The following is a 26612-nucleotide window of genomic DNA, read 5'->3' as shown; positions in this document are numbered from 1 at the left end:
TATTTTATCTGGGATCATGAAATAAATAAGCAAGGTAGAATGAAAAGAGAAGAAGAGTGAAGTTTGGAGAAAGGATTACTATTCTTGACTGTGGAAAAATAATTAATGTATGGGTCCAGTCAATGGAACTTGTTCATTTATAAAGTGGGGAGTTAAGACAAAATATTCCTACCCTCCATTCCAGCTCTCAACTTGCATTAACACAAAAATATGCATCCTCATAATTTCTTTCTCTGTCTTTTCTTCCCATATTTTTCTCATCTTTCTGTGTGTGTGTGTGTGTGTGTGTGTGTGTGTGTCTGTCTCTAAGTCAATTCTTAGATATTTTAATGGCAGTGAAGTTTATGATATTATCAGAATCCTTCTGGTGGTTTATGTCTCATCCTCATTTCTTTGAAGTATATGATTGCAAGATTTTCCCATATAAGTTATGAAGAATAAGTGCAGCTCTTATCATCTTAAAATATGAAAAGCAACAATATCAATAGTTGTGAAAAGTTAATAATCATTGAGTTACTTCCTTTGATGATCATGTTTGGCAAGTTTAGAATACTGTTGGATCCAGGATGTATATTTTGAGAATACTTTTTCATCATTTGCAGAAAAAAAAATTAAAAGAGGAATATGATGCAACAAATAATTTTGAACCAATTTCAAAAAAGTATTAAAAAAATTAGTCTTAAAAGCCTCCTTGGTGTTTGGGGCTTCCTTTCTTTAGTATCATGAAACTTCCTAAGGTAGCAGCTGATGACCTGGTGAATAATTTTTCTCCCTTTCTCTCAAAGGTTATCTTCTTATTTGAAGAAGTCCTTATTATAAAGGTGATTATACATAATAGAAATAAATGCAAATGGAAATATAACAAGTAAACTCTAACAAGTACAGCAAGAATATATCCATATCTTTATCCATATTTCCATCTAATTTATGTTATCTCTATTTTTATTAGTTGCTTCACCTATTTATATATCTATGTTGGCTCCATAGTTTTGAATGGAGGTCCTGAAACAAATTATCATGATTATATGGGAAATTTCCAATTCTAACTGGCATCCAGCAAATATAGAATTTGTGCATATTTTAGTGATGTATTTGAAGCTGTGCACAGAAGTGGAATGTTTCCAACTAGCCAAAGGTTTTGTTTTTTGTTGTTTATTTTTTTCAGTTTAAGGAATTATAAAATTAATTGTCTCTTGATAAATGTTAGGAACATTGTCAAAATTTTCCCTTTGCATTATTTTAAAATATCATATGTGCCCTGGAAATATTCTCATCTATTGCCTTTGCTCTGCTTTCAGTCTTGATGAATATTCTTTTCTTAAAATTTTAAATGCAAAGCATATTACTTCATTAGTCTCCTTAGATGCTGATTGCATTAAGTGCTCTATTATAGTGACAGTCATCAATATTCTTTTTTAAAAATACTTTTGCCTCATAAATGTTCTGACTTTGTTTGACATATGTTTCCCAGGCCAATGTAATACAGAGACAGAAGTTCTTGCTTGAAATCAAAGAACCAAAAAGCATTTTTAGATTACATGAAGTTGAACTTTTATTTGAAAAGTTGAATTTCATGTATATTCAAAATATTTTTGAAAGCATACATATACATAAACATGATACAAACAGCAACTACAATACAAACACATTTTTTGTTTTTTTTACCTTTAATAAAGTTTCACTAAGAATATTAATCTGAAAAAGCAGTCAGATTAACTTAGTATACACAGTCCTTTCCCTCTTCATATCATGTAATAAAATATCATGAATCTAAAATAAAATAACGTATGCTTTGGCTCAACCCCACCTATTTCACTAAATGGAAACTGGAATCAATGAGCCCAGGTTTTACAAACTCAGTCCCCTTTTCATCCATTCTAAAGTCTTACAGGCATTTAGATTTTAATTATATGTAAACATATTTAGGATTTCAAATGACAATTTAATTTTATATACTTTAAAAATGAAGTAAAACTTGCATCAGTCTTTTTTTTCTTCATCTCTTATTTCATTACTATAAAATAGGGAAAAATATCATTTGAGACATCCAGCACAATTCCATTACATATCTTATTTTATAAACCTGGGTATACTTAAAATATCAGATGTCTTTATACCCAGTAAACTAAATTCACTAAATTCCCACAAATTTTTTTACAAATGTGCATGTAAAACTAGTGAAAAAAAAACTTTTTTATAGGAAAGACCCTGCTTAAATTTCATGTTCTTAGCAATTATTTTAAATGGTACACACAAATTATACTGCATGCTGTATGGAAGGCATCTTTAAAATTCCTGTATATTTGTTTTTATTTTTTCTATAAAAATATATTTATGTGCTCACTGGAAAAAAAGTACTGAGTTGGCACAATCTGCATACCTTTTTGGATATCTGATTATGTTTGTATGATCGTACTCACAATATCTTCCATTACAATATATGTTATTAGTTTAGTGGGAATTGTGACAATTCCTACTAAACTGAATAAGAAAAATTAGTAAGGGAGATGTCATATTATTATTATTATATACAGAAATCATTGCATGTTATCCCTATCAAATGTTGTTGTTTTTTATTTGTTTGCTTGAAAAGTTTCTTAGCCTTCCTCAGACATTTGAAAATCAATCTCAATTAGAAACAACTAGCCCTGTCGTATAGCAGGTAGCAGATGTTCAGCAGTACTTTATTGATGAAAAGTTTCGAACTAGAGATTTTTTAAGGGACTTGCCTAAGGCTACTCAGAAAGTGAGTGTAAGAACTCTGAAGAGAACTTGAGCTTCCAAGTTTTTGATTCAGTGCATCTTGGTCCTTTTCCTCCTAATGGAAATGTACAAGAACATGCTTGGATGTAGAACCTCAGTGAGTAGCTCACTCAGAACATACAGTGGTCTAAGCAAAGGGGAGCTTATCTACTAACTTGGCAGACTCAGTAGAGTATTATATTAGTTGAAAATACATATACTTTTGAAAAGAGAGAAGATTTTATTGATTTCCAAAAGCATTATTTAAGACATAAATATTTTAGTGACTATGTCATACTTTGCAGACTATTCAATTAGGGATTTTAAAAAAGTAGTTTACTAGAGAAAGAAAATTGACTAGAGAAACAAAGTGCTAGATTTAAGCTGGGGCCTTAGCATTTAGGTTAATTTGACACTTGATGAGCATTCTTCTCAGTACTATTACTCTCTAAACTTTCATTGCACTTAAATGACACTTCACATATTATTTTTGGGTCCTGAGGCATAAGAAGGAAAACAGAGTGAATAATTTGCTTATAAAATTAATAGAAAAGTGATCCTTATTCATAAGCTATATGACCAATACCATTTTAACAACTTATATTGTATTCCATGTATGTGTCATAATTCATTGTAGATTTAGATTTTAGAATGTAGATGATCCAAGGGTGAGTGGTTTGGTGATAATCCATTACAGTTCACTGAAAGTATTTATGTAAGAAAGAGAAAATCTCATATCCAAGAGCACTGGTTCATTTCATTTTTAGACAAACCCAATTAGTTATCATTTCAAGAGAAACCTAGTGAGCATTACTGTATACAAATCTTGAACCCTGTTTTATTCCATGAAACTATGTCAAAATGTAGTGACCATCATATACTCTCTCCCTTCTGCACTTGAGAATGTAGAGGATTTAGAAAGTGGTCAAAAGGTTTTTTTCCTCCTTCAAATTTTCTTCTCCATCATACAAACTGACCATTTTTTGAGAGGGACCAGGACCTCTCTTGATCCTCATATTGGTAGGAAGAATACCAAGGAGTTGCCTTTTCTCTTAAGGCATAAAGGTAGAAGAGAAGATGGATGAAGTGACATCGAACTTGATTAACTCCACTGAAATGAAAAGTATTACTGGTATCACCTAAGGAGAGGCTTCAATTATAAATGATCTCCTTAAAAATACCTTTTGACCAGTACCCCCAAGGAAAGATTCACATGTGAATTAAGAGCAAACTCCAAAAATATACTTAGCTTCAAGCATTTTAAGGCCAATTCTGATTTTTTTACCTAATAAAATAGAAGATTTCTCAATTTGCAAAGGTTTTTGCCATGGACAACTGTAGGTGATTCACAAATGGCCATTCTTGTATATATACCTATACTCACATACATTCTAATGCTCCAACAAAGCTTGAAAAATCATACTCCATTTACCTTAGTCAGTTCCTGATTCAATATCAAATACTTTCATATTATCTATATCATGTTTGCCTATATATTTTGAATAATTATGATAATCTGAATAAAAGGGAAAAAAGAAGACTTCCAGTTCCATTACTAAATTTTCTATTCAAAACAACCCCAATGTTTGTTCATGAGAGAGAGGGAGAGATATTTAAAACAAAATCCATCTTTTTCCCACATCCATTTATAGGTACAAGTTGAAAAATGTCTAAATGAGTCATTAATTATTTAGTTGACTGAAATTCATGTAGGTTGCTTTGTTTCAATTTAAAAATAAATTAATTTCAAAATAAGGCTGAGGCCAAATTCCACCTCATACATTTTAAGAATTTACTAACTTTTTACAAAAGGAAAAATACAAGACATTCTAATGATGCTCAATGTATGATGCAGAAAACCACATACACAGAAGTCTTCTAGAGTAAACAGGTGGTTTTTCAAACAAGTAACAAAAGCGTACTTTGAAAAATATGTAAAAAATCCCTCAATTTTCAGAAGTCATTTTATTCTGAGAAAGCAAAATTCAAACGCATACATGGTTTCTTCAGTTTTGAAAGCTAACTTTACTGAATTTCTGAATAGTCAAACTCTGGTGTGGTGTAAAACAATAACTCTTGCTCTGTACTATATCTGTACAAATTCTCATGTTAATATGTCTCACTTCAGAATAAAAACTAAAACCACATCTATATTTTGCACCATGTAAATATCAACAGAATGTGTACACTCCATTCATACAATGTATGCTAGCATACCATTATAATTACACCAGACAGGCAAAAGGAGTCAGTTCTGAAATGGATTCTTTGAGTTTTAGCCGATACCAGGTTACCTTTCCAAGCAAGGAAACATTAGGCCTTCTCTCTCCTAAGTCCATGTCCAGTAGTCCCTTGCAGGTGTTTTGGTCCAAAGAAGTCTGAATATCCAGAGATCCCATAGTAAGGAAAAACCAGAAATCAAATAAGATTTGACTAAAAAGTCAAAACAATGACTTAAATTCTATTGGCTCCAATAACCAGTGTTGGACAAATAAATATTTGTCAATTGATGGGTCATGCAAAAAGAACCTTAGGCAGTGAATTTTAAATAATAAATATGGATTCAGTTTCTTCAGTGAATGGTTTCAACAAGATATATTGTGTTATTTTTGTTCTTGTTTTTAAATAATTTGTTTTCCTTTTATCTTTTAACTGCTCAGGAAAAAAGAAAAAGAAGCCATACAATCCTGTGAAACTGAACAAATTGTGTATTGGATGTATATAAAACCTTACAAGCCAAAAAAAAAGTTATGAGAACACATGGGACAATCCAAAAGTACATGAAGGGAGCATTGATTACTCAATATTTGAGGCCAACTAAGTTGAATCTGGTTATCATGGTGATGGTTCATTCTTATTTGAATTCAGCCCATGACAACATAGACCAGAAGAATTTGCTCTTATCCATTAATGGCAGTGACTTATTCTTGGTTTATTTGCTGGATGTTTGGTCCTGGCTAAACCCAGTACTGTTTTTGTGGACAAGTATTTGTTTATTTGTATAGATCAACATGGAAAAATGAGATGAGTCTCTCATGCGGTTTATGTACACAGAGTTTATGCACGAAGTGGAAAAGTTGCCATTGAGCTTCCAGTACTCTCCACTGATCCTTTCTCCTTAGACCCAGTGTAAGCTCCAATAAATGATCCATCTTCATTGAATAAGCCATGGTCTCCTTCTCCATAGTCCACCAAGCTATCAGCACTTTCTGTAGCCTGAAGATCCCTGTTAAGGGATTGTAGGCTTCCTTTAAGTGGTTTTTCATCGCTGTCACTAAAAAAAATAAAAGAAAAAATTTCTTAAAAAAATCTAGAATTATGGGTTCAAAGGATCATAAGGCTACATACATTTTCATAAGACAGATTAGAGAGTACCAAGGTTTCTAGGATGTCATGTAGTACAACTTTTTTGTTTTATAGATAATTTAATGAAGGCTCAGAAAGAATAAGCAAATGCCAGCTTGACCTACTGTTGCAGGTAGGAGGTGATTCCCTGATCTTCAGAGTCCAAAACATTTTTTATTTCCAATGATAGTCACATAAATTAAAACTGAATATAATAATTAAAATGGATAAGATAATTTAAAATAAAAAATGATGATAAAAGTAAAAAAATCTTCAATTAAATAAGTATTATTTGAAATAACCTCAAGTGACACCTAAATGAAGATGTTTCCACATGAAATTTTTTATATTTGTGTCAAATTACCAACATTATACATATTAAGAAAGTTATATCTATTTACTGTTTGAAGGAAAAACACAATGAAATCATTTGTGTGGAAACTAAAATTTATATATATTTTTTTAATTCTGGAGTACTTATTAATTGCTGAACTTTGTTTTAAGCTCACCTGTATAAGCATAGTGACAGGGGCTATCAGATTAGGTCATTTCTTCTAAAAATGTGTGCTAGATGCTTTCTTGTGACTTAAGAAATTTAGAATTTATTACAGAGAACTGATATGTAAAATGAATTACTCAGGATGAAACAGTCAGTATGTGTTGAGAGAATTATTTTAAACCAGATTTTCCTGTCTTCTTATCTATTATTACTTACTCCCCCTTCATTTATCCATATTGATCTAGATGCTCTCTCAAATATTATGAATAAATGAAAAAGCATATATATCTTTCTTTCTCTATCTTTCTGTATATATATATATATGTATACACACACACACACACACACATATATATATATATATAAATTAGATTTTAAATTTTAGATTTTGGGTACCATAAATTTTTCTTAAATATGTGGAAATATCTGAATTCTTAATATTTATGTAAGTTTTCTGCTATTTCAATATCTACAAAACTTCTGTCCTCTCTTCATTTTTAAATACAGAAAAATACAACCTCTCAAAGAGAAAGGTTAATATTTTTTAGACTAAAAACTTTGAAAATGGAAGAAAATTACACCAAACAGAAGTCCATCATCAACAACCTACCCATCTCATTTCTACGGATATTTTCTTTATTGATTTTTATTTGAATAACACATTGTCGTCCTATATGATTTTATATCAAAAAGAGAAGCTAAGTTATTTTTTGAAGATTCATCTTCTATGCTTGTGTTTGTTTCTATTGTGAAATTATGCATTAAAATTACCTGTACTCGCCAAAAGTTTCATCTTTTCCTGATTGTACTTCTGGATCTGGATGTAAATCTTCTTTCTCTTTGACTATAGGAAAAACAAAATCATTTATTTTTTATTTTGAAAGAAAAAATGTCTTCTGCTCTCTATATTTTAGCAAAAATTGGTTAGTTAATTTTGTCAGTAGCTCATTACAAATGTATTATACTAACGATGGCAAATTATCAAAGGAATTTTGTCTGTGTCAATTTAATTAGAAAAACAATCAATCTAATGTTCACATATATGTTCCTAGAATACTCAAAGTTTTTGAGCATCCTCAGTAGGATTGATCTCTCCATTTCTGGGGAAGAAGATCGACAAGCTTAGTGAATGGTAAATATAGTCCAGAATATTTTGTGCTCTTAACAATTACTAGATCATGTATATGTATATATTTTTTCAATTAAAAGATATTGCATTGTAGTATAATATTGAGATGAAAGAGGTTGAATGGTATAATTGAAAGAAGAGATTAAAGACTCAAAATTATAGAATTTTGGTCTTTATAAACATGGCAGAAAAGTTTTCAGAGGTGATCTAATTAACTTCCATCCTTCATCATCTCCCTATTCATTTTTAACAAATTAGCCTTCTGAGGCCCAGAGAAGAAATCTGACTTACCCAAAGTTGTACATTATCAGGGTCCAATAACCACTGACAGAAAATCATTTAAATGGATTGAATCATATTTACCCCATTATTGAAACAGGGTTAAAATTATTTAATGTCATTTATGGTTCAGCATGTTTATGAGGACCAAAAAGGCTAACTCACGTGAAAGTATTTTGTAATCTACAGAATTCTATATGAATATAAATTACATCAAAGGTTTAATTCAGATCAACTCTGGTAAATAAGATTAGGCTGATTATCCTTTATTTGCTTCAATCACACACTCTTCAAGACCTATAGTTTCCTATAAGGGAAACTCCCTTTATGGGAGGCTCAAAACAGGAAAAGAAGCCCAAAGTAGAATTTTATTTACTTTGCTGCTAAGACAGCTCTAAAGGTCGACCCAACAGATTCATGGTAAGGAGCACCCTCCCCTATAATGGTGCATCTCTTACTTCCATCTCAAAATACATGATAAACCCATTTTGATTAGAGATCATTTTTTTAGCTACAGTAAAAATGTCTAAGATTGCATTTCAAAGAATATTTGAGCAGGTGACATGATTTGCCAAGGCAAATGTTGATTTAAGAAGCTGGATCTCTTCATATACAGTTCAATCATATCCTTCTTATATGCCACATTGTCACTTTTTTTTAACAAGGACATAGACAAGAACTACTTTTAATGAGAAAATATGAGTGTGGGTGTGAATTCTGTATGAGTGGAGAAAGTACTTGTACTGAATAGATCTATTAAAATAGTGACATTTAAATCTAACCAAAATTGTAATTAAAATTCCATTCAATCAGACTCAGTAAAGTTATTGAGCACCTACTGTATGTAAGTCAACCCTAGGTAAGTAGTTAGAAGAATATTAAAAGTAATGATGGTCTTTTGACTCAATAACATTGAAGCTTATTATAAGAGGAATAGTACAATAAATGGATACAAAAGTACATGACTATACTCCAAAACAAAATGCCAGTTACTCCTGAAGAAATGGTCAAAGTAATGTTAAGTATTATGAGGAGAGGAAGCTTCCAACTGCTAGAGGCAAAAAGGGAAGATTTTTTTTGTTTGTTTGTTTTTAATGTTTGGATCATATATTTAGAAATGGAAAAAACCTCAGTGGCCATCCAGTCTACCAGCCCTCTCATTTAATAAATGAAGAAGCTGAGGAGTAGAGACGTTAAGTGGCTTGATTTGATTTATAAGACTATATTATGTGAGGAGATATTTGATCCTAGATATCCCTGTATCAAAGTCCACTGCTCTCTCCCTAAAACCTCTCTATCTCTGAAACTGAACTGGGTCAAGTAAGCTGATCCTTGAAAAATGGGAATAACTATTTTGGTCAATTACATAAAAGAGCTTATTTTTTAACCAAATACAATCACATGATATAATATAACATTACCTGAATATTTTCCCCCTTTGTTCCTTCTCACAAAGCAAATAGTTAATAATATTAATGTAAGAAGTGCTATGGCACACATCAGTCCAATAAACCATCCTTGGGTAGAGATGTTGTCATATAAGCCTGCATATGCTGTTATAGAGAAAGAGAAGTCACATCAATTCCAGAATGATGCATAATCTGAGACAGTTCATGCAGGGGCAATCAGATAATGTTACTCTTTTAAATAAATAAGTTACTATATATATATACACACACACACACACACACACACACACACACACACACACATATAATACTGCTTAGTCCTCCAGTAAGTCACTTCTAACTCTGATAATTTCTACTTTTCTTTTTAGAGATACCATTTCCTTGATATTTCCCTGGAGGCAAAGATTAAATATGTCTTTATTTTCCAACAAATTACAATTCAGGTTACATCTTTATTTTTTTTAATTAGGAAAGGAAAATAGGAGAAATAAAGTCATATGCCAAAGCAGTATTATGTAAGAAAGGGTGAAGGGCACATTAGTTGCATGCAGATTTTCCCAAAGAAAGCTTTTATAACATGCATTAATTAGCATTGCTCTTATGGTTAGGTAGGAACTATAGTATTGACTAAACATTACTAGTGATTTGTTGGGAGTAATGTGCAGAATTTTAATTTGAGTAATCTATAAATACTACACAAAGTTGATTTTTTAAATTGTGTTTTCGGCAATTTAACTTCTCTACAGGTTCACCAGTAACTAAAGGAAGAATGAAAAATTATATCATTCACAAAACATGTTTCATATGCTCAGACCAGAAGACCTCTGAGTTCTCACCTCTCCCCCTTGTCTCAATTACATCTTCAAAAATGCTATTGTTATCAACCCAATTCTTAGTCACTAGACGAACTGTATGCTCAGTTTCAGGGTCAAATGCCTCAAGTGTGTGAAGCTTTTGGGTAGGATTTACTGCTTCTGAAATCTTCCCGACAGTCTTACCTATGAAAGGTACATAGTCAAGTCATATTCATTCTTAAGAGAAAAAAAAGTAGGACTATGACAGGGAAACAGATTGTTATTCACTGTGAACAAGTCTTTTAGAATTTTTTTTTTAAGTGAACGTTTTCTAAATTTGAGGAAAGAAAAGACCATTGTAAAGATGTATATTGTCTTCTCTGTTGTTCTTTAGCACTTTCCTATTGATCAGTATAGAATTTATTAAAATACTACTCTGTGAAAGTCACTTTGAGCACCGAGGAAAGAAAATAAATTGGCAAAAGCCAGCCCCTTCTCTCAAGAAGGTCATGGTTCAAGGGAGGAGATTTCAGGAAACTAGCTGTGTACAAATTGGACATGTGGAGGGTAAATTGGAAATAATCTTTGAGGGAATGTGCTAAGATTAAGGAAGACTAGGAAAGGCTTCTCAGGGAAGGGAGAGTTCAGCTTTGACATGAAGGAAGACATGGAACTCAGGAAGAGGAGAAAAGAGAGCAAACATGGGAGAAAAAAGTAAAAATTCTCAAGAGTTAAGAGGAAGACCAGCAAAGAGACCAGTGTCATAAGATCAAAGAGAACATGGAGAAGTGGTATGTGGTTTAAAAATACTGGAAAGGTGGGAATGGAATAATTATGGAAAGCCTTAAGACCCTAAAATAATCATTTATATTTGACTTACTATGGAGACACTGGTTTTGGTTGTAAAATATTTAAAGTTATATATATTTACAAAATGTCTCCAAGATCATTAACCTTTGTTACTCTCTAAAACTACTTAAAATTGAAAGGAATTATTTTTGTTTTTCTATGGTTTGACATTATTGACTTCACTTATTTAATTGTATTTTTAAATTTATTTTATTTGATTTTTCCATATTTATTAGAAAGAATTGGATAACAATGATTTCTATTCTATTTCTATTCAATATTTTCTATTCAAATGTGATTTTCTATTTCTATTTTTTATATCTATTCAAATTTCTATTTCTATTCAAATGTGAAATGTTAGCATAGTATAATATTGCTAATGGAAATAGGTATTCTAGTTCTTTCTGTTTTTTCCTTCATCAAAATGGTAGAGACAAAAAACAATTTATACATTTTTATAATCTTCCATATGTTTATAAATTAAGTACCATTAAATACTGGGATAAAAATGGAAATGCTTTTGCACTTTGAAATAAAATCATGTAAGTAAAATTCAAAATGGACTGACTGAATCCAATTCCAGTCAAAAAACATTTACCAAGTGCTAATTATACAATTATACCATATGATTTGTGCTTGGCAATGGATATTCAAATAAAGAAATAGCAATACAATGTAGGTGCATTGTATCATTGAACAGTTCATAGAATAACATTAAATTAATGTACTTGAGGGCAATTTTTTCCCAAGTAAAATATATTTGCTTCCTCATCAGTAGCATCTAAAATCAAGACCTAACATATTCCTTAGTATTGATCCTCTGATTACCAGAAAAAGATACAATTCTCATAGAATTAAATATGAGAGCCTAAATTTTTAGTGATTATAGTTTGGAAGGAAGTGAAAATAGCTATTTTTTGAGACTTGTATGATGATTGCCACAAGGTAAGTCTAAAACATGTTACATGCAAGAATCCTGTGACAATTTAATAAAGCGGATTTGAGTTGGAGACATTGGGCTTGTATTTGTTCCAAGGAGATTTATTTATAAATAGATAGAAAGAAAAATACAGTCATTGAAAGGCTCCCACCTAATAATCAAAGCTGATCAATTGTCTTCAAAGTGACCACTGTGAGTAGAACTGAAGAATGAAACATCTTCATAGCATATCAAGGATTAGTATTTCATAAATGATGAAGAGAACTTTTATAAATATTATGTGTGTATATATCTAGCTGCCTAGCTATCACCTAACCCATCTAAATATATATTTATACATACATATATATTATCTAACCCAGTATGTGTAAAAGAAACAAATTCACAAATGCACATACACACACATCGTAGGTAGAATCGATATCTAAGTATACAATTATTTCCTTAAAGGGAGAAATTATGACTAAAAATTGAAGAGTGAGAAAATAGAAAACGTGATTATCTATCTAAACTTTAGCCCTATCTGAAGAATAAAGGGCAGATATGTTTTAATTGTACTATTTAGATATGAAGGAGAAGACATGAGTTTCCAATTTGTACACAAAGTATCCTTTTGAATATACTTATTTATATCAACTCATTTGATTTTATTGGAAATTTTGGAGAGCTATCGGTTATAATTATTACTGATTTTTATTTGTTTTTGAAAAGACCATGTTCAACTACTTTGGGGAAATAGATATTTATGTGTTTCCTGGTAAATATGGTCATATGGTACACCAAATACCTAGAGAAGAAAAATCACTAACAACTAGAAAAGGGACTTGTAGATGGATTAAAGTATGTGCAAAATCCTGGAGAGGCAAAAACGTGAAGAAATCTTTCTTCATGAAGAAAACTGAAACATAAGTTTGTTTAAGAAATTAGCTTTAGAAAATGTAAGGCAGTTATCAAAGTTATAAATTGCAGAAAGAACACAGCATTAGTTATCTGTATAGTTACTATCCCAGTCCAATTCAAGAACAAAATTATAAGAAATAGCATTGAAACCATCAACAAACCAGAAAGCCTTCACCAAAGTTAGTGTTTTAAATAAGCAGTTATTATTTTTTAAAAAACCTTTTTTACAAATAATGGATTTTGATGTGTTAATAGGAATGAAGAACTCTGAGACAGTGCATTGCTGATTTCTTTCAGAGTAAAATAGTTGGTTCAGGCATCTCTTTTCCATTCACAAGGATCTTAAACAGAACTTAAAGTCAGTACCCTGAGAAAGTCTCTTCAGCAAGTCTGGCACTGGGTGTTTGCTGACATCCCTGAACCCATTTGGACTCAGCTACAGGAAAGTTGCTCAGAAATGGAAGTAATGACTATTAGGAATTTTTCAGGTATCATCACAACTCAGTTGTTATTACAAACACTCAGATCAATTAATATTTCATGAGGAATTACTCTTGTTGCCTAAAAGTTAATTTGTCCCAGTGGATAATTTAGACTCTGTAGAAATTTATATAATTATATAACCCTCTCAAAACATTTGAAGATCAGCAAGGGAATCAAAACCTTGAGGAAGAATGTAGCATATGTTGATGAACACATGCTATTTGGTACTACCAATATGGTGTTTATTAGCAAGTACTTAAGCAAACATATTTGGGACTATTTTCACAAGTGAAACTTTTCCCTTAAGTTCATTTCATTCTTTAAATTTAAAAAATTAATTAAATTTAATTCATTTAAGTTCATTTTTCCTCTATTTTTCATTATAAAAATTTAGAACAAATAGAAATGTGAGTATAAACTCTTCATTATACAAGAGGAAACTGAGTCCCTTTGAGAATTAATGAATTGACACAAAAGAAAAATGGTAGAATCCTGACAGGGATTCCCTGGTCAGTGTTATTTATACAATGCTATGATCCTTATAATACCTAGTTCATGTTGCTTTCATTCAGATAATTATTTTTAGAGCTCCCATTGTGTATATTATTTTCTTGTTTTCTTTCTCTCCTTCTAAAGTTGAACAAAGGTAATACCACATATTTACCCATTTCATAAAATTTATTTAAAATCTCTTGATTCTTCTGACTTCACTTTCATAACATTATTCTTTCTCTTCATATGTCACTATCAATGAGAGAGAACTAAGCAGCAATACTAACACAATTACATTTGTTTAAATTCAAGCAAAGATACTGCCTTTTAAAAAAATTCACAAAAACCTCCTTAGCATAACAAATTTCCATTTTTTTTAACTGAGACACCCCTATGAACACTATTAACATACTCCCTTCTCCTGTTGTGCAGCCTTCCTCAGTAACAGGTTTACCACAGCCTTTGGAAGTACATGCCCTCAAGTAGAATTTATATTTGGTTGTGGAATTGAGATCTGGAACACGCCAACTGAGTTTTGAAGGATTTGTGATATTGATTTCCTTTAATTCTCCGATCTCATCTGTGTCATTGACTAAAAAATAAAAAAGAATACAAATGAAACCTAAGATTTACAATTCCATAAAATTTAATAAAGCATGAGAGTTACAGCTTTGGGCTACAAAAGGACAGATATTATAAACTAATGTGTTCCTTATTCAATTATCTACAGCTGCTTGCAGCTTTTTATTATTTTATTATTTTCCTTTTATCATCATTATGAATTTTTGAAAGGAAAATGTTACTGATCTTGGCAAACAAAATGCCTACATCAATAAAGTGTCAAAATGAACCCTGCTATATAAAAGTTACATTATATGAGATTAAATTTTTTGGATCATACCACATAATAACTAACGTTTAAAAAATTTTATTCATCTACATCAATATTACAAATTTATGTTTATGAAAAATGATCTAACAAAATGAATTTAAAGCAATATTTAATTGCTACCATCATGTATTATTTGTCAAGAATGAAGGTATGTGGCAACGTAGTACAATGAAAAGAATATGAGTTCTGAAGTCAGTAATTGTGAGTTCAAATGCTGCCTCTGATACTCACTACAATTGCGTCCCTGAGCATAGCACTTAACATCCCTTGATTTCTGTTCCCTCCTTTGTAAAAGAGAGGGATGATACAATATGGCTTCAAGGTACCATCTAGTTGTAGACAGGTAGATAGAACATATTTTAGTCTAACATATTACTTGTAATATTGATTATTACATTAAAATTCATTCATTAAAACATAATATGTATATAATACATGAAAACAAGCATGTTTGGGCATATATTTCTAATCTCTCCAGAAAATGTAAAAATGAATTTAAAGAAACAAACTGTTCTAAATATTTTTCATAGGTTTGATTATTACATAGCAAAAATGGACATAGCAAAAGTTAAGTAATAAAAATTTCATCAATAGTGACTAATCTGATGACTAATCAGGATAGTCTTAGAGTTTCAGTGAATTTTGGAAGTGTATTTTAATCAACATGGAATTGAAATTTTTTAACCTATACCCTTCATTTATGGTAATGTGCTAATGCCCTCATTTTTTTGATATATGCATGACCATAAGAGCAGTATACTTGTTTTTGGTTTGTTTGTTTTTTAACGTTTTTTGAGACATTGGCTTCTTCTATGGTTCTATAACTAATCTCCCTCTTCACCTTTCATTTTTATAATACAAAAAGATCAACACAGAACCACTTTTGTAAACAAAATAGATATAAATTTGCATATAAATGCAGAGCAAAGTAATGGTTTCCTGGAATAGGTTTATGGACAGGTCTATATTTTTTTAATTAGTCAATGGAAGACTGCTACCCTTCAACTTTATAAACAGTTTTATTTAAGACCATATACTGCAGATAATTTAGTGGTCTACATTGGAAGATGTGTAGATTGGAAAACAATAAGGGAAGGAAAATCTGGAAAGATGTAGAAGGTGATGCAAAATCAAATGAACAGAATGAGGAGAACATTGTACACAATAACATAACAATATACATTTCACGATAACACATTTACAATCTATATCAGATTGCCTTCTTTCTTGGAGAGGGGGGAAAAGGGGAAAGGAGAAAGAAAATATAGATCTTTCCATGTCAGAAAAATGATTATTAAAATTGTAACATGTAAAGTGAAATTTAAAGGAATAAAGGAAGGAGAAAGGAATTAGAATTTAAGGAGCATCTACTCTGTAACAGGAACTGTTAAGCACTTAAATAAAAGGGACTCGTCCAAGATCACACAGCTAATAAATATCTGTCTACTACATCATCTAGCTGCAATGAGGGAAGGAAGTTCTTCATCTGAAAATTTCTCCACATTGAGAAGATGACAATTTCAGATTTTCCACCCACTTCAGACCATTATATATATATATATATATGCACACAAATATGTACACATATTACTATAGAGGAAAAATGATGCTTAACACTTAAAAAGTGCTTTATGTTTTACAAAACACTTTATATACATTATCTTATTTGATAAAACAAATATAAGTGTTATTATCTCCATTTTATGGATGAAGAAACTCAAGCTCATAAATCTTTGCATGATCTATGCAATAAATAAGGAAGAATTTGCCCTTAGGTTTCCCATTCTCCAAGACATTACTCCATCGGCTATGCTACCTCAGTCGTACCAGACTGACTGATGAATAATGAAGAAGTTTGCTTTCTTTGAAGCCATAACAGACAATTGAATTAATTCAGTTAGAAATAAAGTAGAATAGATATGTCAATAAAATTCAAGATTTATTGAATGAAGTTCTAAAAAATATTATATGAAAATTAGATTGTCACCTTTTGAGTTAAGTTTCTAGAAATATGTTTTTCTTTAGATTTAAAGAATGATCATTATTGAACATTATTAGAAACCATATATCTGTTAAAATGAGGAACTACAAGCCAAGTGTCCTTTTTTAAAGAGGTGTCAACAACTATTGTTTTTCATAAAACTATATATCTCAGTCTCCAGAGAAATACAGAAACAAAGAAAGTCAAACAAAGAAAATAGCATGGTAAAAGTTTTTCAGACTTCATTATTTCATTCTAATAGAAATAAATCTGTGTATTTCTATATACATTAATTGTATATAGATATGTACATACGTACATATGTACACACGTATATACATACATATGGGTAAATATATACATTTGTTCATGTGTGTATGTTTATACAGATATACATATATAAAGACATATGCAAATATGTCCCCCTTTCATTAAGCTCCCATGATCAAATGTCATTAAAGGTAGAAAAAGTTCAATGGCATGGTGGAAATAGTAATCTTTGGATCATGATATAATGATATATTATAATAATGTTTGATTATTCCCACATGACATGTGGTCTCCAGATTGTCTTTGGGCTCCTTATCCTCCATGCTTTGAATACATGTCCCAGTTCAAATATCTTAGAATCTATCAAAACATTTCAAGAGCTATTTGAAGCATAATATCATTCTTTATTCCTACAACTCACAGTATAAGCCCACCTTCACTCAAGTTAGCTTACAACTACTTGGTATGTGTTTCTCATATGAGCATTTATGTGAATGTTAAGTGTGTAAATTTCCTAAGGGTATGTTTGTTTTTGTTTTCTAAGTATCTGAGGAAATTCTCGAATGATTGATTTCTTTTTACATAATATTCCAGCAACCATGGCACATAGGACTTAATGAATATTAGTTGAATGATTTTTATACTGAAAATGCTCCATCAATGGAAAGGTGTCTTAGTTTCCATTTCATGGAAGTTCTCTGTCTCTATCTCTCTGTCTTTCTCTCTCTCTTATTCTTTCTCCACTCATCTAATGTATCATATTAACATATAAGCAATATCATTTGTTGATAATGCTATTAATAGCTATTAATAGCTATTAATAGTTGGAAGAGATGAAGAAGATAAGTTAAAAACAATAACTGATATTAGAACTAATAGACAAAATGAGTTAATTGCTCTTTTCAATGTCTGTGCTTCCACTGTGGTAAAAAAAAATTTGGAAAGAAAACTGGCAAATTTAATTTTTTAGACACAGAACTTTGAATATTGTCCACCTCTTTACTATATGTCTTATAAGTGGGGGGATGTTTTAACCATTGTTATCATACCCAAGTCAAGAATGCTTTCTGAAAGAATATGTAATTTTCTTTTCATTATTTCCTAATCTGGAGGGAACACTTCTCTGTATGTAAGAATGGGAGGAATTGTAGCATAAGTTTTAATTTTGCTTCATTTCATTCTATTCTTTTACAAAGTATATTTTTAATGTTAGAGCCTTCTTTCCTCTTTTTATTTTAATATATAATCAGTTCCTTTAAAAGCAAAATAGAATATTTATTGCTGAAATCAAGCATTTCTTTAAAATGTCTTTTTTATACCCATCTTTCCAGGACTACAACTACGAGTTAATTTATCAACAGCAGTCTTTGTGATATTTCCCAGGAGGTGAAAAGAACCATTTTCCCCAAATACTTGCTAAATGATAATAGGATTTCTGCTTCTTCATTTTCACTTAAAATCCATTAAAACTGCCATCCATTCAAGTTAAATATCTATACACACATAATACATTTATACTTGATCATATATAACTAAACGTGTGATTTCATGGACATAAGGAATTCACAGTGATGAAATTCACTGTACCACTGCAACTCCTCTGCAGTACAGTCTTAGAGATTAGAGAATTAGAGAACTTCAGTAATTCTTCCACAGTCACATAACTAGCAGAGGTGACATTAGTACTTAACTCTGCAGCTATTATTCATTATAGCATACATGCTACCTCATACAGGTGTGGAAGCTTGCATGCATTCCATTTATATTTAAACATTTATGGATACATGCATGAAGCTCTAGATAGAAAAATAGTTGGATAGAATGATACAGGAACAAAAATATCAGATAACACTGTGAAGAAATGAACACCTCATTATTATAAAGTTAAATGATGGAGCATGTTATTTTTAATAAGCAATTTACAAGCTTAATTATATTTGTTGTTGTTGTTATTGTGTATGTGGACCACTCATGATATGATGTATGTATTAGAAGAATATTGACCCAAGATGTAAAGCTGGATCTGAGTAGTATATCATCAAAATATAATCAGAAGGTAAAGCTTTAACTTTCTATTACAGATTTTTCTTTTCCCGTATTTCCATCTTGTTCATTTATTTTCTCCCTTTGACTCAATTAATTATTGTAAACATTATTTTCCCTGAAGGTGTGAAGGTCATTTAAAATGTTGTCAAAGGTCACAGATTAGTACATTTGCCCAAAGTCTCAGAGGCAATAAGCAGCAGCACCAAGAAAGACACGGAGACAGAGGGACATACAGAGAGAGATAGAGACAGAGAGTGATTGAAGAGATGTAAGTAGAAAGACTGAATTTAGTTTTACTGAACGTGCTATCTAGATGTCTTTCCATTACTTGTCATCTATCTCTTCCCTAATGAGACTACTGAAGGAAATGATAAGATGATAAAATGATAAGAAATAAGTACATAGAGTAAGAGAAAAAGAAACTATGAAGAAACAATTATTTTGTTAATTGAGGATGTTGAAATGTAATGTTGAATAGTATGTTTATGTAGACACTAATGTTCAAGTGAAACTCAACATAATCTAAATTCATTCAATATAGTTAAGCTGGTTATAGACTAAAATTTAACTAAAACTTGGAGTAGCCAAATAAGTTAAGAAAAATCTAGGATTAAAAATTTGTAAGTTCTCATTTCATGATGTCATCTACTTAAAGATGCAACCAATTCAGAGCTTACAAATGGATAATAAAAATCAAACTCCTACTTACTTATCTGGTATTGTAAACTGTAGCCAGTCAGATTGCCATGTGCTTTCTTGGGCAGTCCCCAGGACAATACAACAGTGTTTTTATCAACATGTATAACCTTGAGGAAATTTGGCTGTTCAGGTACTGAAATAAATAAAGTTAATTTAGAATTTATGACAAAATTCAAATTATGATGATAAAAATTGATTTTTATAATATCCCATTAGAAAATAAGGGCCTGACATAAGCAATTCCTGGTTTTCCAGACTATAACCCCATTCCTTAGCTTCCCTCTAACTCAGTGGTTCTCAACCCTCCTAATGCCATGAGCCTGAAATACAATTCCTCACGTTGCGGTGACCCCAAACCAAAAAATTATTTGGTGGCTACTTCAAAACTGTAATTTTCCTACAGTTATGATTCAGAATGTAAATACCTGATATGCATTATGTTTTCTCATGGCTACAAATTGAGAGGTTGAGAACCACTACTCTAACTACTCTATTCAGCATCTTTAATTAGTGAGTTCTTCAAAGAACCTCCATTTTAGGAAAGAAGATATCATAGACATCCTTAATTCTCCAGACAAAGCTAATGAGTACCTTTTCACTATTAGAAAGTTAGTACTTTGAAGGTAAAAACTATCTTTCTTTTGACCTTGATTTCTATCCGTAACCCAACAGAGTGTATGAATCATAGTAAAATTCTAATGAATGGTTATTATTAAATTTAGAACTAATTTTAATATAGATGCTATGGAATATTTACTTATAGGCAATATGCATTGGGTATTTACTTCTTCCATTAGAATATAAGTATTGGTAATTTTAAATTATTTAAATTTAAATTATTTTAAATGATTTAACTTCATGAGTACTTTCCTTATTAGAGTATTCCTCATCAAGGTTGACAAGGAAATGGCTTGGCTTTCAAAATGAAATAAAGCAGGAATAACACAAGTACATTCAGCAGAAATCACATCTGCTCCAAAATCTATAAAGTACAACTGGGAGCATGAGAGAACAGAAAAAAAAATGTGGGCAACCATGCAGCCCTTCCAGTGGAGGATGTAATGATATATTCTCATTAACTTCTTCATCCAATAGTGTCTATAACAGTATATCTGGAAGCAGCAGCAGCTACAAAGACTACTCTGATAACAATGATGGCAGTCTCCCTCATTTCACAACTAGAATATTAGTACAGAGCCATTGAATTAGAAATTTTCTCTCTTGGGCTAAATGGGGTCTCTGCCCCTATATGACCTATTATATGAATCTGTGTATCTACATTTAGGATAACCCATTTGAGATAGTCAGGGGAGATAGGGAGATTTGATCTGTAATTATATTAATATGGAAACTCTGACATGAGAAAACCCTACCTTTACTCATGCAAATTGTTGCCTTCTATGCAAATTAAGGTCTTACAGGTTAAAAAATTTTAAAGATATAAAGACTCATTCAGAGCACCCAGGCAATATCTCAGACCAGCCTTGAACTCATAATTTCCTAGCTTCAAGGCCAGCTCTGTAAGCACTATGTCATGAATATAAATGTAATTGAGAAAATAAAATAGCAATGTTACTGGCCTGAATTGAGCAAACCACTAACAATTATGAACATCAATGAGGATTTTTGATTAAATCTAAGGCTATACTTTCAAAGGGTTAGGATAAGGGAATAAGATAACACTGTCACATAATTTATGATTGTCTTACCTCCTTCTGGAGTTTGAAAAGAAATGGGAGAACTTTCCGGTCCAGCACCTTTAGAATTATAGGCTAAGACAGTTAATTTAAATTCACTAAACGGGTCCAAGGAAGGAACCATTCCATAGCTTCTGTCTCCTGGCAATCTTATAGTCTGTATTTCTTTGGGGAATTTCCTCTCATCCAATCTACTTTTTGTTTTCCACCAATTGATCTGAAAATAAAAATGATAATCAGTTGTTATATTCTTGAATAAAATTGTTATACTCTATTGAATCAGTCTTATCTTAGAATTAAGAATGTTTTTATTTAACTATTAAGAAACAAAACCTGATATCCTTTCAAATGCCCATGTACTCTCTCTTTTGGGATTCTGTCCCAGGTGACATTAATTAGGGTACTGTTAATAACTCTTGTTGTTACCGACAAAGGAGCTGCATCAGGATCTGTAAACACACAAAAAGATATAGAATTCCATATAAGCATGGTGCTATTGCTAATTGAAGTCAGTCAGATTATTCTCAGAAGTGTATTTGTATAATGGATTTAAACCAGGGAAAGGTGACTTCTTGAATATTTTTCATAAGAATGCCTAAGAAATTAACCTGTGATTTTTATTTGTATTTAAATCTTGACAATAATATTGCTAATAGGTAAAAGTTATAAAACAATAGCATAATATGGTAGGACTGTTGACTCATGGGCTCTAATAGTATTGAATCTTTGTTCATTTCCAGGGAGATTATACTTATATATACATTCCACAGAATGTGGAATGTGGAGATAGGAATACTTGAGTTTGAATTCTGCTTCAAACATACACTAACTATGTGGCATTAGGCAATACATAACATCTTTCCATAATAATGGAACAATAATAGCACCTACTATATTGGGTTGTTTAAAGGATCAAATGAGAAAATTATAGTATTCGGCAAACCTTAAAGAGTTATAAAAGGCATTTTTATAATAACATTGATGTTATTGTATTTAATAATACTGACACATTCTAAATTATTATTATAAAGTCAATGCACCTGTTAATATTGATGAAACATAATTTATTCTTCATTTACTTTTCAAAAAAGTTGACTTCTCTTTTTACAACCAAATGTAACTCAAGATACATAGGATCTTTAGACTGTAAAGGCATTTAGTGAATTCTAAATAACACCAGCACCACAATTTTTGAGACATCATTAAATAGAAGAATGCTACTTCCTCTTTCTCCAAAAGTGAAAATAAGGTTAATGGTCAAAGCAATATCATACTGTAATTAGGTATGTATAAATTTATTGGGAAAGCAGCTTGGTTCTTTGGACAAAAGAATGAACTTGCATTTATATAATTTGATTTCTAATCATACCTCTGTTATTACAGTTTCTCTGCTGTTGGACAAGTCACCTAAATCTTCTATACCCCAGTTTCTTCTCATAAAAGGGGAACTATCTGTCCTTTCAAGTGCCTTAAAATTCCAAATCTATGATTCTATGAGTATTTTGACATCTTCACAATTATTAAAATAGGAAAACCTCATCTCTGATAATAATTCTCACCCCATCTTGTCAAGACACTAGATTGATCCTAAATTGTTTGCAATTACATACTGGTTTAGAACCATTCCCAGTTACTGCCTCAATGGTCTAGAATTTCCTTCCTTTGTTTTGCTCACCAACTGACAAAAGATTTTGATTGTAAAAGTTGCTGACAATCACTTGAGATTAATAACTTGGGAAATTCTCCAATTAATATTTTTGAAAACTGAAAACATTTTAATTTCCCAAACTATATCTATTTAGACAAATTTTCTACTAAAAAAATTTTTCATCTTCAAGATAAGGCAATTTTTCATAGTGAATTGTAAAATCTTTTTTGACTTTTGATCATAGTGCCTAAATCTGAAATGACATATGATTGTTTTTTGTGGTATCATTGTATTCCACAGACACAAAGATTTAGAAATGGATATGCCAGAATTCATCTAGTCCAAAATCAATGCTATTACAAATGAAGAAAATAAGACTCAAGGGAAGTCATCCAAGAAGTAAGCCCAGGTAGAATGTGAACTGGAACCTAGGTATTTTGAATTCATATATAAAATTCTGTACCAAGAATTATGAGGGATATATATTTTTTAAAAAAATATAAATTGGAACATTAAATTTATATATTTTTAATAAAGTTAGAGTTAAAATATATTTTGAGGATCAAATTGATAATGAATAGTATTTCACTTACTCGTTGATTTGTCGCAAGTAATGTGGTATCTAGTAATCTCTCTTTTCCTAAATGTATGAATAATTTACTCTGTACAAATTACTCCATTAAGCGGGTACTTTCACATCTTTTGAAAATGTGGGCCCTCTCCAACTCAATTTTAAGTGTTTTGGAATAGAGACTATGCATCCTTTTCCTTCCTTTTCAATTTGTCTTCTTTCCTCATTATGATACAATCTTTTTGAGGACAAGGACAGTATTTCTTTCTGCTTGCATTTGTATTTCCAGTACTTGACCAAAAATGGATGCTTAATATGTGCTCATAGGCTGACTTTTGTACTCTGGCTACCATGACTCTACAGTGACAAGGACCGTATGCTGGATAAAGTAGGTGTTCAGTAAATGATTGCTGATTTGTGATATTTGTAAAATAGCCTTGAAATATTTCCAGTTCAACTAAGTTTCAAATGAGTTTTGAAAGGAGGCCACTTACAGTCTTCTCCAGAATATACCGTTATGGTCTGAGGCTCAGGCCCAGAGCCAAGTTGATTGATTGCTTGCACTTTGACATCATAAGGGGTAAAGACAGATGAAGTCATCACTCTTAAGGTATTATCTGTGGCCAATTCATCAGACCATTCTGAAGGAACTCCCTGTTGTCTCCATGTCACTCTGTACTCTAATCCTGGTCCATTTTGTTCCATTGAGTTCAGTGGCTATGAAAGGAATCAAGAGAAACATTGCTTGATTATATAACCACAAAACTATATCTTAAGACTTAATCAGCATGATAAAAAAGGAATAGAACACCAGCTTCAGCCCTGATGCCTTTGAGATATATTGGTTGCATGTCCCTGGAAAAGTCACTTAATTTGTCCTTGTTCCAGGAGCAGAGTGATGGGATTAGGGCTTTCTACTGGAGAAGTCACTACACCAATTTAAATACAGTTTGGAAAAAAGTGACTATATTATCAGTGAAAATCCAATTTTTAGCTTATTGCTTTAAGATAACTAGAAACAAGGTATTGAGTTAAAGCTTTGTTTTAGACAAGAAATGGCAAAACTATGGCATGTATACCAAAGATGACACACAGAGCCCTCTTTTTGGGCATGCAGCCACCCTTCTCTCCAAACCACCAGCATTTGTTACTAGAAAGGATGTGAAACTTTGGTGGAGCTGCTTCCCTCCTCTACTCCATCACAGCAGAGGGCATTTTTTCAGTTCACCTGTCCTTCTGCCCAGCAGCCCAATGAGAGGACTTTCTCCCTGCCCTGTGTGGAGTAATACAGGGACAGGGTGTGCCTAGCACTCAGTGTGAGGGAGAAGCAAGACATACAGTCTCTGGGGGGGGGGGGGGGGGGGGAGGGGAATAACAGCACTTGGTCTAGGGGATGGGGATGGGGTAGGGTCCACCACTCCATCTTTAAAAGGTTTGCCATCATTGTTTTAGATCCATTTCCTTCTAGTCTCTAACTTGATCTAGATGATCAACTCTTATGGGTTCATTAACATCTCTGTGTAAATGAATCCCAGATCTTTATATTCAGACTCCAGTCTCACATCATAAACTCTTTATTAGACATTTTGACATAAAGGCATCTCAAGGTCATTGGGTATCCAAAACAAAATTCATTGTCTTTTCACCAAACAAACAAAACAAAACATAAAAAAAAAAATACTGCTTTTCTGAAGATTCCTATATCTTTGAGATGGAAATTTGATAGTTCCTTTGCCCAGTTACCCATGCTCATAACATCAGTGTCATTCTCCAATCCTTACTCTTAATCATTCTACTCATTCAATACATTAAAATATCTTGTCCTTTCTATCACTACCATATCTCTCATATTTGTCTTAAATATGACTTCATTCTATTGACACCATCAAAACCACAGTTTAGGCCTTGTGGTATATTACCTCAATTATCACTTGGTATATTGCAATACTGTTCTCATTGTTTTCTTTTTTTTCTCCAAATCTCACCCAATTCCATTCCATGATACATACAACTAGCAGAGATTTTCCTCAAGAATAAATCTAACTTTGTTACACACTGGATGAGTGACTCTATTACGAATAGGTCCAGATATATAATAATTAAATAGTGTCCAGTGACTCCCTATTACCTCTATGTATATTACCTTCTCTTTGGTGTCTATATCTCTGTAGTCTGCTTACACATTACTATCCTCAATTACTATACAGTCAGACCCACAAAACTACTTGTGTTTTTTTTTTACCTTTCACATATATGAGTTGAACTCCCCCTTTTTTGCATTACACTGGTTGACTGGAATGCATTTCTTTTTCATTTTAGTCACAACATCCACATATTCCTTCTAGACTAACCTCAATTTTACTCTCTTCCTACTCCCCCGACTCAGTTCTTTCCTTTCTGAAGTTACTTTCTCCATACTTTCAATGTATTTTTATATATGCATATATAATATTTACAATATATATCCCTATCAGAGAGCTAACTACCTCAGGTAGAAATTTCTGTTTTTTTTTTTTAATAATTTGTATTATTTTGTATTATTTTGTATTTTGTATTTTTCCCAAATCCTTACCTTCTGCCTTAGAACAAATACTATATAATTAGGCTAGGCAAGGGGAAGGGGGGGTAAGAGATTTGCCCTGGGTTACACAATGGGGGAAGTTTCTATGGCCAGATTTGAACCCAGAACTTCCTATCTCTATGACTGATTCTCAATCCACTTAGCTACCCAGATCCCCCTCCCTCTTTATTTGTATTCTTAATACTTAACAAAATGCTAGACACATAGGAAAGGTTTAATAAAGACTGTTGATAGACTTTTAAACAGTTCCTGAAGACTACGTAATTTAAATCCATCTGAATTGAAATTTGGGTGAGCTACCTCCAAATATAATAGTAATTTGTGATTCTCTCCTCAAATAGCCTGACTTTCCACATTAACCCAACC

At 31.7% G+C, this 26612-nt stretch overlaps 1 protein-coding gene across 16 annotated transcripts in view; it reads right to left on the bottom strand.

Annotated features, from left to right (window-relative positions):
• Positions 1-1526: 1526 nt before the first annotated feature.
• Positions 1527-26612, bottom strand: part of CHL1 (cell adhesion molecule L1 like) — a 261865-nt gene continuing 236779 nt past the window's right edge. For 8 of the 16 annotated variants that reach the window (XM_007500104.3, XM_007500099.3, XM_007500100.3 and 5 more), the window contains 9 exons: positions 24160-24382; positions 21780-21895; positions 21459-21663; positions 19760-19882; positions 14274-14453; positions 10240-10401; positions 9416-9547; positions 7358-7430; positions 1527-6016 (listed from right to left, as the gene is read on the bottom strand). In XM_007500104.3, the coding sequence (XP_007500166.1) occupies positions 5800-6016; positions 7358-7430; positions 9416-9547; positions 10240-10401; positions 14274-14453; positions 19760-19882; positions 21459-21663; positions 21780-21895; positions 24160-24382 (1431 nt within the window). In that variant the 3' untranslated portion in view covers positions 1527-5799. The remainder of the gene's footprint in view (positions 6017-7357; positions 7431-9415; positions 9548-10239; positions 10402-14273; positions 14454-19759; positions 19883-21458; positions 21664-21779; positions 21896-24159; positions 24383-26612) is intronic. The other 8 variants (XM_007500102.3, XM_007500103.3, XM_056804443.1 and 5 more) reach the window with 1 other exon arrangement.

Source organism: Monodelphis domestica, chromosome 7 (assembly GCF_027887165.1).
Source record: "Monodelphis domestica isolate mMonDom1 chromosome 7, mMonDom1.pri, whole genome shotgun sequence".
Taxonomy (NCBI): domain Eukaryota; kingdom Metazoa; phylum Chordata; class Mammalia; order Didelphimorphia; family Didelphidae; genus Monodelphis; species Monodelphis domestica.
The sequence above is the reverse complement of the archived record's forward strand: the minus strand, read 5'-3'. Positions and strand labels throughout refer to the sequence as shown.